Source organism: Podarcis gaigeae (genome assembly GCF_964106915.1).
Source record: "Podarcis gaigeae genome assembly, chromosome: 6".
In the NCBI taxonomy this organism is placed as follows: domain Eukaryota; kingdom Metazoa; phylum Chordata; class Lepidosauria; order Squamata; family Lacertidae; genus Podarcis; species Podarcis gaigeae.
In genome coordinates, this window is record NC_139682.1 from 63069517 (window position 1) to 63087044 (window position 17528).

At 39.3% G+C, this 17528-nt stretch overlaps 1 protein-coding gene and 1 long non-coding RNA gene across 17 annotated transcripts in view; one reads left to right on the top strand and one right to left on the bottom strand.

Moving 5' to 3' along the window:
- Positions 1-17528, top strand: part of LRRC7 (leucine rich repeat containing 7) — a 184103-nt gene that overhangs the window by 15698 nt on the left and 150877 nt on the right. For 13 of the 15 annotated variants that reach the window (XR_014565298.1, XR_014565299.1, XR_014565300.1 and 10 more), the window contains exon 2: positions 5205-5258. The exons of the other annotated variants lie outside the window; for them this stretch is intronic. Coding sequence is in view for 10 of the 13 variants with exons in the window: in XM_083742903.1 (XP_083599029.1) it covers positions 5243-5258 (16 nt within the window). In the remaining 3 variants the exon portion in view is untranslated. The remainder of the gene's footprint in view (positions 1-5204; positions 5259-17528) is intronic. 15 annotated transcript variants of the gene reach the window in all.
- LOC310846500 overlaps positions 6693-17528 on the bottom strand; it is a 60921-nt gene continuing 50085 nt past the window's right edge. Inside the window, exons 4-6 of one of the 2 annotated variants that reach the window (XR_014565351.1) lie at positions 8226-8334; positions 7213-7351; positions 6693-6845 (exon numbers count right to left, since the gene is read on the bottom strand). This is a non-coding gene — a long non-coding RNA (uncharacterized lncRNA). The remainder of the gene's footprint in view (positions 6846-7212; positions 7352-8225; positions 8335-17528) is intronic. The other variant, XR_014565352.1, reaches the window with a different exon arrangement.

A 17528-nucleotide genomic window follows, 5' to 3' on the forward strand; every position in this document is an offset into this window, starting at 1 on the left:
TCTGGAGCAGATTTTTTAATGTGTGGGGGTTGCAGGGGAGAGGGGGGGGCAAAGTTCTGTTGTGCAAGCAGAGGTCTGTTGACTGAATGGAATAGCAGCAATGGATACAACCCAAAATTTGTAAATATTCTCTGTTTTAGAATAAACTATTCAGATTTCATGAGTTACTATATTGCATAGAAGTATAAATATAAACTAGTTAAAATGTTGTAAAATCTTGTGCATACTGTAATAAGCAAACTGATAGCATATATCAATTGGAAATGCTATTTTTATTAGGCTTAAATTTAGTGTCAAAGGGACTTTCATATTTAGCCTTTTCCATGATATTTTAAGATGTCTGAGCTTTTAGAGTATTCCTGCTAACATACTAATAAACTAATTTAAAGTAGACTTTTTTTAAAAAAAATGTGTTTTTTAAATATCCTTTACATCTCTATTAACATAATTTTTAAGCACAAACAGACACCCCCCTTCTTTGCTTAGTCAGCTTTCATGTCCCTTTTTAAAAATTCCTTATGTCCCTACTTACTGAAAATAGGAGACCGATTTCCTTGCCTCACAGTAATTTACTACAGGCCAAGACACTAAGAACAGGGACATTATTTTATTAATTAGATTCCTCTCTTTTTCCTTAAAGGAGGCAATATACCTGTTTTTTCAAAATAGTTGTGATTTTTATCTTGCCAACTATAAATTTTATCCTTTGTTTTGTTTAATTATTTATGAAAAATCTTAATCAACTACTGTTCTTAAAAATCTTGGAATTGATTGGATTACTAAACACCTGCCAGGTAGGACAGCTCGCAGCTAGGTTTAGGTAGTTTAGGTAGAAATCTGATGGAATATTTCTTTTCTAAAATAGTGTATTAGGAAGAAGATACCCTTTGTGACTAGGGTCATAGTACATGTAATTACAAGTGATATTTGTTCCGGGTGAAGTGGTCGTCTGTCACAGCTGCTGAAGCAAGTAAAGTAGGTCTATATTATCAATTATTAATAATTTAGTGCTCATCAGAGTTTGTTTATGCATCCAGGAGTTTAATTACTAGAGAGGCATTTGTGCTTGTTTGGAACTTGTATATTGGGCTGCATAGGAAGATGTAAGCTTCAGTCAAGTGGAGAAAAGGGTGCACCGTACTTCTTAAGTACAAAGTACAAAGAAATGTGCTGTTTTAGAGAATAGGCCGTATGATTGCCCTAGAGAAATTGGTATAAGCTACCTGCTAGCTTATGTCCTTATCCTTTGGACTTCTTACTGTTTTATGTTGATGCTGCTGGCAAATTCCTGGAGCTTGTGTAAACTTTTTTGGAAACTGTTGCATAGTAATTTACTTATTAAACTTTCTTCCCCTTTCACTTTATTATTTATGAATTTCATGCACATCGTATATACATGATTTGGCATATGGGAAGGAGGAGAGCCTCGGAGTTCTCGTAAATAGACAGACAGTGCTGCATTTATTAACCAACATTGTGCCATTTCAGGGGCTCTCAAAGGGGGTCCTAATATATATTATTTTAAAACTGTCATAAAGTGGTTCCGCTCCTTCCTCCTGGGCCGTGTTCAGAAAGTGGGGGGGGGGATGAGTGCTCAGACCCCTGGGCTCTCACTTGTGGGGTGCCTCAGGGTTCTGTCCTCTCCCCCATGCTTTTCAACATTTACATGCAGCCACTGGGAGAGATCATCAGGAGGTTTGGGCTGGGTGTTCATCAGTATGCAGATGATACCCAGCTCTACCTCTCTTTTAAATCAGAACCAGTGAAGGCGGTGAAGGTCCTGTGTGAGTGTCTGGAAGCGGTTGGAGGATGGATGGTGGCTAACAGATTGAGGTTGAATCCTGACAAGACAGAAGTATTGTTTTTGGGGGACAGGAGGCGGGCAGGTGTGGAGGATTCCCTGGTCCTGAATGGGGTAACTGTGCCCCTGAAGGCCCAGGTGCGCAGCCTGGGAGTCATTTTGGACTCACAGCTGTCCATGGAGGCACAAGTCAAATCTGTATCCAGGGCAGCTGTTTACCAGCTCCATCTGGTATGTAGGCTGAGACCCTATCTGCCTGCAGACTGTCTCGCCAGAGTGGTACATGCTCTGGTTATCTCCCGCTTGGACTACTGCAATACGCTCTACGTGGGGCTACCTTTGAAGGTGACCCGGAAACTACAACTAATCCAGAATGCGGCAGCTAGACTGGTGACTGGGAGCGGCCGCCGAGACCATATAACACCGGTCTTGAAAGACCTACATTGGCTCCCAGTACGTTTCCAAGCACAATTCAAAGTGTTGGTGCTGACCTTTAAAGCCCTAAACGGCCTTGGTCCAGTATATCTGAAGGAGCGTCTCCTCCCCCATCGTTCTGCCCGGACACTGAGGTCCAGCTGCGAGGGCCTTCTGGCGGTTCCCTCACTGCGAGAGGCCAAGTTACAGGGAACCAGGCAGAGGGCCTTCTTGGTAGTGGCGCCCGCCCTGTGGAACGCCCTCCCATCAGATGTCAAAGCGATAAACATCTACCTGACATTCAGAAGACATCTGAAGGCAGCCCTGTTCAGGGAAGTTTTTAATATGTGACATTTTAGTGTATCTTTCATCTTTGTTGGAAGCCGCCCAGAGTGGCTGGGGAAACCCAGCCAGATGGGCGGGGTACAAATAATAAATTATTATTATTATTATTATTATTATTATTATTAAAACTGTAAAAGTCCTGCAGTATATTAAAATTCATACTTAAATCCAGTTGTAAAACCTAGTGTTTCAGCATATCTAACCTTGTGTGGAAGATACAGCAGCAGTAAATTGATGTAGGTAGTTTTCAGGACTGTTCCAGATTAACATCTAACCCACAAGGCTGAACATCAAAACACAAATTTATTTCCAAGTGGAACAAATGAGAGTAATACTCTTCACATCTTCTCAAGAGTCTACTTATACAACACAGGCAGCTGTTGCAGGTCAGAGAAAGCAAAAATAAATAAATATTCTGTTCAGATGATGGTTTCAATGGGATTTTTACAACTGAAAGAAACTAGGTCAATGCAAAGGGAATAGTCAGAAGTTCAGATTTGCATATCATTCAAAGTGTCTTTTTATTTCAATGTTTTATCAACAATGTTTTATCTCTCAACTAGCTATCAAAACTATGAGTACAATCCGGACAAAATTAAAAATTTAAGTGCTACAGAATTTCAGTGCAAGGCTTAAGCTTAATGTTCCTACCTTAAAAGGCTGCTATGGGCTATTTCACATTACATTAAATTCAGTTGCTCAACCTTCAATATGATCATTTCACTTATGAATCATAGAGATAGTAGAAAGAGAAACAAGGGAGAAAATTACACAGAGGTTTATTGCACTTTCAGCCTAGGATCAGGTCAGTACTAGGACAAATCATCTTCTAACACCTATAGCTTCCTCATATGTATGCTAACCCTTGAAAGCCACTGCAGTTTAACCCAGTTCCTTAACATGCTTGCAATACTAGCCTTTCGTGACTTCTTGAGAATTGGATCTGACAATGTTGCTTGTGTGTGTTAGGGAGGAGGGAGTACCACTGGTTGATGACATGTCATGCTCCTTCTGGGGTAGTTTGTCTACCTTTGGTCTCCACCCTGCACTCAGCTCTCACTTGTAGCTCCTAGAAGCTGTCAGCATGCGACAGCATCCACATCCCAGGAAATGGCTTTGACTGGTCAGCTAAACCAGATGAGGGTAGCTGATAGGTCTTAAATCCTCAGTGAATTAGGCACTTCCCATGCATGTGAAGACAGGCTCTGGTAGATTGAGACTAATAGTGGGTCCAGTGGTCAATAAGACTGCTTCTGCACATGCTGTAGAGGGAAGTGAGGGGTAGATGGGGCTCATCAACCTGGGAAGGTAGCTCATCTAGGAGAAGGATAATGCTGAATTTAAACCTCCACTGCCTTATGAGATATCCACTGCCTTGCAGTATATCTTCAGGAGAAGAAAAGGCTAAGGAGTAAACCCTACACAAACCTGCAGTGAAGTCCCTAAAATGGTTGGATGGTGCCTTGTATGCCTCCTTCTGGCAACTCCTGCAGCCAAGTTGGTGCCAAACATATTGTTCTGCTTTCCTTCGGACCATATGCACGAGGCTGAAATGAGTCTTGTCATCTGGGTCTTGTCCAGGACCTCCATACACAAGCTTGTGCCCCAGGGAGGTCACTTTGCTGCTACTAACACAGCAGTTTGACTTCACCCACAGAGGCGCCCTTCATTGTCTTTTGAGATGCCAACGAAACAGAGCAGAACACAGAATTCTGAAAATTAGGTTTGGCAGCTCTAATGTGTGGGAACAGACAGATGAAATGTGGAAATATCTGTGGTTTAGGGAAATGTTTATCTTTACATTTTTCTTTAATGCATGACTTGACGGGTTCCTTTTGTTTCATTTGGAACAGTGCAAGGTAAAGGTTATTGTTGGGGAGGGGACAGCAAAACTGAGAGTCAGACCTGTTGGGAATGCTTCCTTGCTTTCTGTTTGCTATGTTTTAAGATAGGCCAAGGACTGCCTAAAAAAGAGAGGGTGCTTGAATAAACAGTCCTACAAATGAACATACAATCCGAAACATGCTTACTCAGAAGTACGTACTAACACTTGGGAGGATTTACTTCAACTCCCATATTCCCTAACTATTGGCCCTGCTGGCTGGGGCTAGAGGGGCACAGATTTTCCTTCTCTGACTTACATGTACTTGTGTATAGAATTGCAGCATTGCATACTTGCACGGGTAAAAGAAAACAAGGGAAAAGAGAACTGAAAGAGGCAAGAAAGAAATTTCTATTTTTTTCAATCATAGAAACCTTCATTGTTTAGTTCCAACATGAATGTAACTCTCTACTGTGAATTATCTGTCATTTAATATCTGCTTTATAAATCTGGATGGAATAGAGTTAACTTGTTTTACTTCTGCTAGGAAGGATTGAAAATCTTTTTAATTGGATTTCTTATATGCTTTAAGTGATGACATCCATGCTTTTATCCACAAAATAAGGGACTGTATTTTATGGCCTCATTCTCTCACTTTGATCAGAACACAGTCCCAAACTAATTAAGCACAGATAATAAAATACTCCCAGAATGTGCACCCTGGCTCAGTGCCACTAAAAGAACTTGCACTCATTTCTGTGGTTCAGTTTTCCAGGGCACTGTCTGATGTTAGTGCATTGGTATGTTTGTTTTTGTCTACAGGTTCACAACTTATTTCTACTCGATATTAGGAGCAAAAAATGATGGAATCTCTGGGTAAGAACAAGATGGTTTTCAACTATTTACATATATTGGTTTTGCAAGCAACATTGATATGTTTCTGTAGCACTTACCTAATTGTTAAGTAATATGGTGATAAGGATAACATTAGCACACCTTTTAGAGTATTCATATTGTGTCTCATTCCAGGCAATTCCCCTACTTGTTCTAAATTCTTCAAACTGAAATAATATCTGATGCAACTCTCTTTCTCTTATCTGTGCAGCTATGCATTCGAACAAATATGTTCCTCACTCTCTGTGTTCAGATTATGTATAGTGAAGATGATGATACCAATATAGTTCTCTTTTTGTATCATGATTCACATGACTACTGAAGTCTTGAACTGGTATTTGTTCCCTAAAACTAGTTGTGGCAGCAGAGCATATGCATTTTAATCCTTTGATTTCACGTGCTTCTGGATTTGAGGGCTGCTTAACCCAATAAGGATTAAGAGCACGCACAACCATGTGTAAATGGGAAATGGTCCCTGTTTGTCACTTCATGATTGTCTACAGGAACTACACTGTGGCTCTGTTAAGAGCTACTTCTAATTTGAGTGACAATGTTGAGTCTGTGCATATGACAGTTACTGTGTCTAACAGTCAGCATGCATCATCGTACATTCACCATTTTCTAGTGCAGTGTTCATTTTTGCATTGTTCCCATGCGTGAGCAAGACTCAGAGCACAGTCCCTCATATGAAGACTCTTATTGGCTTCAATAGTAGTAGTAGTTGTTTACCAAGCTCCTATGCATATCAAGGGACGAAAGCATAATATCTGTGGCAGAGGGCCACATTCCAAGAAAGCAGGCAAAGTTGCTATCACAGGGGGTGTTTCTATACTATGTGTTCACTTTGGAATTGCCATGCTTTGTTACTCATTCTTTTAAAAGAGCGTCTCCATGACATCATCACCAAACTGTTATTTACTGTTTCCACTGTGATTCTTCTATTTTGTTTAAGATCACAGCAAATCCAGCCGCATGCTACTATTTAGTTCTTTCCCCCCAACTCCAAGGTGCATTTTGCCTTAGTACTCTTTTTCTGTTGTCTTAAGAAGCATGGTTTTGACTTGTGCACTCATATATGGATGGGTGAACTATACGTCTACTTAAGCACATCTTCACATTATTGTTCCCATGGATGCCATTTTATTAGCATGTTTTGAAATCAATCTAAATTTGTAGTAAATTTTAATTTCTACTAAACAGTATTTTTACTTTTTGTAAGAAAAATGATTAAAACCTGCTTCACGTGATGCCTTTCTGGCCAGCACTGTTATAGTGACCTATACTATTTATTTTGTTGGGGGGGGGGAGGCAATCTTCAAATTACAGTAATAGTAAAATAACTGTTGCCTACTTTTTTAAAAAAAAAAAAGAAGGTAACTCTGCAATTGCACCTTAGTAAAACTGTATTTTAGTGCAAATTATAGAACTTATAAACTGATTTTTAAAATGGCGTCCTCAGAATTATTAAAATTGTCTTTCACACTAACGTTTACTCAAATTTGTCCATGTGATGATCAGGTAGCAGCCGTCCCTCTACTTGTTGTGTTGAAAAAGAAAATCATAGGATGTCTGAAATTTGATATGTTTGACATAGGATTGCTGAACACATACAGGATGTATTATTCATCCTTGCAGCAGTTTCATAGTTTCCTGAAGCCATGTTTTGGCATAAGCAGCATAAATGGTTGTGCCATCATTTTGTAAATTCCAAGGCCATCCATTTTAAGCAGTTCTTTAACCAAATTTGGTTTCTCATATATTTTTTTTGTTTAGCTATTTATATAAGGTATTTACATACTCCTTTTTAGGCAAATCCACAAAATAGTTTACTTCTTTTAAAATAAAAACAACCCACAACCATCAATAGCAAGTACATAATAAAACAGCCAAGACAACTTAAAAAGAAAAAGAACCTTTTTTGAAAGCCAAATCTTACCTCCCCCTAAGGGCAAGATGATCCTTGAATGGCCCTGTGGTGGCAGTTACAGGGGGACAGCTCAGCTAAATTACCAGAATCTAGAATCTCTTTTCTTCCCCAAGGGTTAGATGTTTCTTGAGTAACGCTATGATGGCCACTGGAGAAGGATATAGAGATAAAACAAATTCAGCAGTCCTATTCTGTGCAGCAGTTCTGATCACACTCTTTGCTGCAGATGTCTTTTCTTATTTGAAAGGAGTACAGGCAGCAAGCATGAGCAGTTCAAACAAAGCATATATTGTAGATTGAGCTAGCTCTGAAATTCATGCTTTTAAAACTGTTCATGCTTCTGTATAGTCACTAAGATTTTCAGATATCTTGCTAAGATGGATAGATGAGTGAAGTTGCTGTTATTCCCATATTGCAGCTCATAAAATTTGTATGAGGGAGATCGTAACTCTCTCGCTTATAAAAACTGCACATGCAGCAAAAGCATCATCAAGATCTGTTTGTATCGGTTCAGATGGAAAAAACTTGCAAGTGTCTCCAGTTATGCGATACCCATGGCTTAAGTTGCCTCACAGTAATTTTCAGGATGCATTCTAAAATAGCCAGGGAATTCAAAGTGTTTGATTAACATAAACTTTGAAGGCTTGCTTTTATATTTTCTCTAGGTATAAAACTGTGCATCTTATCCTATGCCTAATTCCTTAGAAATAAATCCAGTGGTTTAGTGGGGTTTACTTTCATACAACAGCATTAAGGGTTGCAGTATTAATTTGCCTGCCACCATTACACTATATTGCACTTGACTTCACAAGTAACTAGAGGTGTGGCTATTTGCAGTTGTTTTAGCAGTGACCCATCATGCTAAAGTCACAACCAATACAACATTTGCTTTATCACAGCCTGAGAAAATCAGCAAGAGCAAGTGAATTATGGATAGTGGTGCTGTACAACCAAAATATAGTCCATTTCAACATCCTTTTATAGCAAAGTATGCATAATACCTTTCTTGTGGCAGCACTTACCCTTTTGGAACTTCAGATAAATGCCTTATCTATTGCCTTTTTGGTCCTTTTGGTCTATTGGTCCTTTTTTGTACCTTCATTTTTCAGCAAGCCTTGTCCTTGTCTATATCTGTATTGGATCAGAAGTTGTTTTTATTGCTTAATCACCCTGGGATCTTTCATGGGAAGCAATTTATAAATGTAATGAAATAATGAAATAAAAATAAAACAAATAAATGAACAGACTTTGTTGGATTCCATCCCTACATCTCTGTCAAATATGGATAACATTCTAGTGATGGTAATCTCTGTCTTCCAGTTCAGTGACAGGCCAGGTGCTAGCCATGGTTTGTACTGCTCCAATTTCCATCTTCAGTTTGGAATAAAGCCTATAAATGTGTTAGCATACAGACCCCATGATGTTACAGGGGAGATGATAAAGTGTAACAATGATTAAATGCAAGAGTTGATCAGCAAGATGATGAGAGTGTGTGTGTGTGTGTGTGTGTGTGTGTGTCAGTGTCAATGTCACTGTCAGAGAGAGATTGTGTTGTTACTCTCCCATTTTCCCAAGTGTCTGGTAGAATATAGTACTGTTATTTTAAAATTTTATTTAGCACTTTAGATTAACTTTTAGGAACAGAAGGCAGTGAATAAAGCCCTGGAACAAGAACCGTATGTCAACAAATTAAGCGTGATGTTCTCAAGCTGCTACTCGTAAGAAACTCAGTGTTAATGTGCTTAAATTTTAAACCAGAATCAGTTTTTTTGTTTGATTAAACATGAACTATCATTTGAGAGAACCTTGTTAAGAGACAAATTCATAACTATTTCAATGTATCTTAAACATACTTTTATAATTCTGAAGAAGCTGGCCCAATACATTTTGCTGCTTCAGGCAAAGAACAGGGCCACCACTCTCAGTTCCTCCTAGAGCAGTTGACCAAATTGGCAGTTAAATCTTATTTCAACACTGGCAATGGGACAGCATCCCCAACTGTACTTGAGAGCAGCTTCCCCAGTGGCAGCAGGTGTTATGTGAGAAAAAGAATGCAAATGCATATGTGATGCCCACTGAAATGTAAGTCCTTTGCATGCTGGCTACCTCTTGGCTTCCTCCCTTGGTTGTAAGCCTTAATGATGTTGTAGGTGGGTAGGTGGCACACTGATAGAAGGCAACAGCAAGATGAGCCTCCAGCCAGTATTGCTATCATTGCAGTGCTGACTTTGGAAAATGGAAATGGTTATGGGGGGGCGGGGCGGGACAACTTGGGATGAATTGCTCCCCAACCTCAGCATCCAGTGCCCGAATAGCTACCTTCCTAATTAGATAGCTAATCTTCCTAATGGTAGAAATGGTCCTGTGAAAAGGTGAATGTAGGATGTATGAAAATAGCACATGCTTACATGTGCTGAGAACTTCAGTACTGTACACAGATGTGTATGTTTCCAGCAAGGGAAGCTTTGAAAAAGTAAGAATCCTTGGAAGATAGAAGGGTTAGCCAATCAGCTCTTGCCAAAATATTGCTTGATTGGATACATTGCACATTGTTTGCATAGTAATGGGAGACAGAGCAACTAAATTATTAGGGGAATCTTTCATTTTTAAAGTTAATAAAATATTGTATGCATCAGAGTGGGTAGGAAAAAGATGTTATTTCTAATTACATCACTAAGAGTATCCAGTAGCTGACTGTGGCACATTCCATCTGCTATTGTCACCTTCTCTGAGATACAAGCCATTGAGTCAACATGTCTATAAGACTACAATATTTCCAAAATCAGCTGAAATTCAAAAGAAGATACATTGACAGCATGCAACTTAAATCTCTGCACAAATGGATGTGTATATTTGTATACCCAAGAGGCAAATCTCAACTAAGGGCAAGAAAACCTTAACGTTACTTCCTTTGAAACAGAGTTCTTCCTTCGGGACTTTCTTGAACAACCAATTTCACACTGTTTCAAATGTTACCATGTTCAATTGTGATGCTCCTGTAATTGGTGCTCTGTAATTGCTGTTCTTCCCACCTTTCAAGTCCCAAGTAATATGTTTAATGTCAATGCCGTCAGCTTTTCAGCAGAAATTGAAGTTTGGTGCCAGATTGAAAACTCCAAAAATTTGTGGTGATCATATTCAACAGGATTAAATGTTTGAGAAGTCTGTTTTTAGGACTTGATGAACTTATTTGCCTAGCTAAGATAACATGGCCAGATATTTATGGTATTAGAAGCTAGAATTGGTAGAATTGGGGTTGGGGAAGTTATGCTTTGTTGTTTGTTTTGTTGAAGCCAAGTATGTTAATGGGAAGAATATGTTCAAAGCAATGTTCATACATAGCAGGATTTTTTTTTCAGGTTGCCTTTTCTAAAGAGTCAGTCAGTTAAAAATAAGTAAATCACTATGTTTTTATAAAGAGCATAATAATTGCTATTTTTTCCACAGGGTTACTTGTTTGTCCATGGCTCTTACTAAGCCCCTGGGAGTGTAGTTAAAAGGGCAAGGTTCTCATTTGCATTTGTACCTCTGCCTTCACTTAGAATATATAGCATTCATCATATGTACATCTTTTCACAGCCTTGAGGCATTGGCAGAACTGCCTCTTTTAAGGTTAATGTTTGTTGAGAGGCCAAGGGGCTACATTCTTAGTACAAAAGCTTCATGCCAGTTTCTATTTTTGGTGATCCAGGATCTCAGTTCTTTGTGTCATTTTGTTGTAATATCAGTATAAATGTATATTAGTAGCCTATCCTTTTTATTTGAAGTTCACATCTGAATGATTAGTGCCTTTATGCTTACATATTCAGTCAATATTTGTATTTATACAGTTAGTAATGATATATTGCTAAAGGCTAGCTGTTCATTTTTTACTTTCTTGTTTTCCCCACCCATCCATCTATTATAATAGACCCTGTGGAACTTACAGTGTAGTTGAATCTATCTTTTTACTGTTGTCCTTTTCCGTTTCCGAGCCAAGATTGATTTGAAATTATCATAATTAGGGAAGTAATCATTTTTAAAGTCTTGAAAGATCTGAATAAATGGTTTCTTAATACATATTCCTCCTGCCAGTTGGCTATTTCTTATTGATTACTTTCATTTTCTGGCAGTCAGATATTTGTGAATGTGTAAGAACATTATAGCAAACATGAAATAGTGGCAGTTTTGTTTTTGTTATATATATATCTATAATTTGTGTACTGACTTTTTATATTGAGGTGGTTCACAACAAAATGCAGTTACAATAAGAAGATAATATATCAAATAAAACTATTCATTTTGGTTAAAAAGCAGCAATAAGACAGAAATGCTTAAAGGCTATAGCTTTATGAATGCCTGCAGAAACTTAACTCATTTTGAAACCCATTTTTAAAAAGTAGGAGGAGCAACTCTTTGGGGAGGCCAGTCCACATTGTAGGTGCCAGCCAAACTTATATTGCTGGATTAGAACAATGTGTCATCAATTTAAAGAGATTAAGCCAACACTCACATAGGGTCTCTCTATGCTGGGTAGAGCAGCAAGGCAATTGTTTGTCGTGAGGTATAAGGCTTCAGAGACATTTAAAGCGAAACAAACACAAATTTTACTTAAGGCCAATAGTTTTGAAAAGATGTTCCAGAAAAAAACTCCTTATTTTAAAAAGTTATCCATAAGAACAAAAAACAACACTGCTACTAAAATCAATATTAGCTCAAATCAACCCTAAACCTAACCAAGCCAATACATGCTAACTTGTCTCCCTCAATTTAGCATCTCAGTCCTTTTGCAGCCTCTCCCTAGCTTCTTTCTTCTGTAGTACTACATTTGTGCTCTAGGAACGTAAGAGTCATAGAATCAGAAGAGTTGGAAAAGACCCTGAGGATCATCTAGTCCAACTCCCTGCAGTGCAGGAATATGCAGTTGTCCCATATGGGGATCAAACCTGCAACCTTGGCGTTATCAGCGCCATGCTCTAACCAACTGAGCTATTTGACTTGTCCTCCTGCATCAGACCAAAGGCTTATCTAACCTAGGGGTCCTTTCTCACACTGTCCCACCAGAAACTTATGGGAAGTCGGCAAGCAGGATATGAGCACAGCAGTACCTTTTCCACTTGTTTCTCTCCAACAACTAGTACTGAGAGGCAGGGGATCAGGTGGTGCTGTGCCTCTTGGGCTTGCTGATCAGAAGGTCAGTGGTTTGAATTTGCACAACAGGGTGAACTCCCATTGCTCTGCCCCAGTTCCTGCCAACCTAGAGTTTGAAAGCATACCAGTGCAAGTAGATAAATAGGTACCGCTGCAGCTGGAAGGTAAACAGTGTTTCTTTGCACTCTGGCACTCGTCACGGTGTCCTGTTGTGCCTGTGTTTAGTCATGCTGGCAACATGACTTGGAAAACTGTCTGTGGACAAACACCGGCTCCCTTGGCCTAAAATGCTAGGTGAGTGCAGCACCCCATAGTCGTCTTTGACTGGACTTAACCGTCCGGTGGTCCTTTACCTTTTTACTGAGAGGCATTTCTGCCTCAGATGATATAGGTAGTACACAGCCATCATAACCATTTTAAATAGTAGCCATTGATGGCTCATTCTTTCATTAATTTGTCCTTTTAAAGGCAACCAAGTTTCCTAATGAGCCCTAAGATAGAATTGGACTTTTTCAGATGTGCCACACACTGCATTGACATTTTCATCCAGCTATCCACTGCAACTCCAAGGTCTGTTTCTTGGTCAGACACTGCCCACTTAGACTCCATAAGTTAGCACTCCCCCATCTGAAGTGAATCACTTTACACTAGCATAAAGGTGACAAGAAGCCTTGTTGAAGAGTTGTAATGTAATATTGTTAACTTTCCATTGTATAGATACCTTCATATAACATTTTCTATATTTTTATTTTTATTTTATATTGTGCATGTGAGTAAAAGACCCTGACCCTAAAAGGTATGGCGTACTCAAATGTGAGTGTATTATAGAAATCTATGAAATTAAAATATATACAGTATCCTCTCTTTTTTCTTTATCTCTAATGTGTTAATTCTTCCTTTTGTAGTATGTAGCATATCTAAGGGATATGCAAGACAGCCTTTGTGTCAGATACCCTGCTATTATATCTTGCTTTTTCTTCATATAGCCTAGTCATCCGTAGTATATAGAAAATGTTTAGTTGAATATCTAACTGCCAACTTTTTTAAGTTAGTCACTTCTGTTGAGCAGGTAATCTGTTCACTGTAGCTGTCTATTTTTACACCCGGGGCAAACACTGGGTGCAGACTGTTTTTTACTCCCTACTTGTCTAATCTGGTCATGTTAAGGTAACAGCCTATTTCTTTTTTTTTTCTTCACCCAACCATCTCAAATTAAAATTATGATGGCCAAAATAAGGATGTGGAATGTTAACACATTCTCATAACAGAGGCTTGTTCTGATTGTCACCCTGTAGTGTTAAATTATACAAGTAGATTCCCATGTCATAATTGTAGTAGTAAACACACAGACAGAAAAAAATGTCCTGTGTTTTTCTACAAACAAAGCATAATACTGCATGTTGCAGAGGCTTGATCTTTGAATTATGAAATCCAACCAGTCCTTTAAGTGGATAATATTGTAAGTGGAAGATTTGCCCTGAGGCTGATCGCTAAACATTCAAAGTTCTTTTTGTGCCAAATACAGCAGCATGGAAACTAAAGCAATCCTCCTGCTACCTAAATCCTAGGGCTTGTGCCAGAGCAACATTTAATATATAATATGCATTGAAGCTCTAGGATAAAAATGTGTCTTTTATAGTTAATGTATTATGGAAATTTTTAGAATGTAAAAGTGCTCATGACAGAATGGCTATTTCCTTTTTCCAATGTGATGTTGTGAAATCGTTACTGCTAACTGTGTTGTCATCATGGTCAATAGGCCTGCTTCATAGCTTTATTAAATAAGAAAAAGCTGTTTTTGTCTCATTTTATTGCATTAAAAGAACAAAACATGTGTGGCTGTTTGCTAATATATGCTGATGAGCTCAAGTGTTGCTGCTTTAATATGCTGGATGCAGGTTTTAGTTCTTGAACAGTGCATCCACGCTAGATTGTGAACTTTATGTGTATGCCAGGGTTGATTATGCCTGAGACACACAGCATGGAAACTTTTCTTTGCAAAAGGAGAATGCAAGGATACCAGGATAAACAACTAGACCAAAAATGAAAGTTCAAAGCTTTATCTCCTAATCAAGTATTAAACAGCTTAGGACTTTCTCTTCTTTGTGAAGAGAAGTCTTGGAAACAGAGATTTGAGTGAAATAATTATCCTACTAGCACAGTAACCCTAATCCTCCCCCACACCAAGGAAGGAATACTCACACATGCAAAGGACCTGGGCTAGGGATCATTATAACAAGCAAGAATAGGAAAAAAGGGTAATGCCTGAGAGAAGGAGGTGCCTCTTTGGATTTCTGCTGTTTAAATCTTTTCTGAATTGTAATATTTTCTTCTAATTGTAATCCTTTGCCCATTTGGTCTTCTGAGTTCTTCCAGGCCTTCTCTGCAGTTGACTTCTACACCCCAAATTGCCTTCTCCTTTGCTTCTCCACCAAACTGCCTTTTCCCTCTTGGCACTGAGACAGTACACATGGGATGTTGAAGCAGTCATATTCCACAGGAGCTAGAATGACATTGGATTGCGTAGCTGAAATCCAAGTTTGTCTCAATCGTGTCCTCTTCACATGCATGGGAACATTTCCTGTTTGCATAGGCCCAAAATTGAAGCTAGCGAAAGTCCAAATTGCCTACATCAAAAATCCAACTTCACACCCATCATAGTAGCAGATGCCCAGATTGCCAACTTGATAACCTTCTAGGCCAAACCTGCAGATTGAATACTATTCATTTTACCTCAGAAGACAGCTGAAACATTTCCTTGCTGATATGCCCTATCTGGAGAAAGCGGCCCATGCCTCAGTTACATATGTCCTGCTATATATATGTCCCAGCAAGTTCACACTCTTGTCTCAACAACGTCTACACTGGCTTGGTCATGTCCACAGAATGGAAGATGGCCGAATCTCCAAGGACATGCTCTATGGGGAGCTGGCTTCTGGCACCACGCCAATTGGCAGACAAACTCTGAGTTACAAAGATGTCTGCAAACATTACATGAAGGCTGGCAACATCAACCCTGCCATGTGGGAATCCCTGCAGACAACTGCAGTGCCTGGAGACAGTCAAGTTGTGTTTCCATACCAGAGGAGAAATGACTGCTGGGAGGAGCACAGAGAGAAGAAATGCCATGGTGCATCTGCAGCAGTACAACTAGACTCCTTCATCTGCTCCAGATGCAACATAGCTTGTCTCTCCCACTTCAGTCTCAACAGCCACAGCAGGAGCTACAACAATGGGCATAGGCAGGATTTTTGTTAGGGCGGGGGCAGAACCTCAGATTTGTATTCATTTAGGGAGGAGCAGCTGTCCCTTCCTGTCCTCTCTTGGCTATATCCACGACTACAACCATCTAACAGCTTGACCTCACCCCCAAAGGCGCACTCCTCCACTGTCTGCCAAGACAGATGCCAACAGACAATGGTTACATCTAGAATATCGTGACATGCCCTACATGGGCTGCCTTGGAAAATAGGTTGGAACCTACAACTCGTACATGATTTTTGCTGCTGTTAAGCATTTGGAACACAGGCAAGTTGTCTGCCTTGTTGTTTCTGAGCTGAATATAAAGTATGGTATTGACCTTTTAAAGCCCTAAGGAGTTTGGGACCAGGCCATCTGAAGGATTGGTTACGAACCTGCCTAGCCTTTAGGATTGGTGTCAGAGTCCCTGCTCATAGACCTGCCATCAATAGATTGGCAGGCACTAAAGATGGGGACATGGTCCATGTTTTATTATGTTTTAAATGGGCTTTGTAAAGCTGTGCTGGGATTCTATTACTTTATATCACTTATTGTTTTAATTACATTTGTTATTTATTTAAAGTGTTGTACTGGATTTTATTTTTAACAGCTGCTGTTTGCTTTTGTAATTACGGCTTGATAAGGGCATTAATATCAACGAGTGGAAACTAGTTAGTGTTCCCATACCCTGATGATGGTTGCCTTGGGGTAATGCAGAGGTGGGCTTTTTCACTCATAGCACCAGTATTTGGGAACTCTAGAATACAAGAGGCCTCATCAGTATTGGCTGTCTGCTGGCTTTTGAAGACACTCCTATTTACAGTAGTAGTTATTGCTTAAGCTCTCTAGTCCTGAACAGTTTCTTAAAACGGTGGTGGCTCAGGTATCAAACTCTCTGCTTTATCTTTCCGGCATGATAGTCAGTGAGTCATACCAGATTCTTCTGTTTCCTATATCTTGGGGTATATTTTGTGTGCCCCTTACATCATCTGACTTCCTACCTCCCATCCTTTTCATTGACTGAATTTCAGCTAATGACCATAGATTTGGAAACTGCTTCTGTAAAAATAATCTCTGTTACTAAGCCTGGTACACTTGTTGACTAGTTGCAAGTATTGTGCCATTTTGGCACATGTGAATATCAGAGCTGAATTGGAAAGTTTAGATTTGTACTATTTTCCACTTTGCTGTCAGCCTGCTAAGATAGCTTGCTGCCTTTGGGTACAGTGGAGGATGCTGTTCCATCAGCAATGTTGAAGTAAGGTTCAACCAGTATTCCATTTGTCTTACATAATGTGGGGAGGGTATCTTGCCATTAACCTGAGACAGAAAATGCCTTGGCCTTGCTCCAGAAGGTAGACTACTCATTGAATAAATTGTCCCAAGGCTACTTTTTCTTGTAATATGCTGATTTATCAAAGCAAAGGAACAGAATATGTTTAGTTTTTTATGGCAAACAAGTAAGAGCTTTCTCTTTAAAACTGCTTAATTTTGTTTGCTGCTGAACATGTAACTTGCTTCATTATATACTGACCTTGGTCTAGGCCACTGTATTTATGAATAAAATTAACACAGAACTTGAGAGCGCTTGTCAGTACTACAGTGCAGATTAGCATTAAAAGCAGATTTTGAAAAAAGAGATAGCTCAGCAGGTTTCAGGATTAAACCACTGTAGCAATCAGGAACTAATTGGAAATTGGGATAGGAAAAGACTAATGTTAAAAAGGAGATCTTTAACACCTCTGAGTCAGCACTTATGGTTAATCAGGCTCATCTCCTGGCAGAATACCTTGACAAGTTACTGGCTCAGCTCCTCCTTTCTGACAGACTTTGAAGGTCTGCTAGCCACACAACTGAAGATTTGTAAACGGATAGATTCAGATTTTGAAGTAACCAGATTTTCCAAGGCGTTTCATCCCTTTTAATTAACATTGATTCTGGGAGTTGCGGAAGAA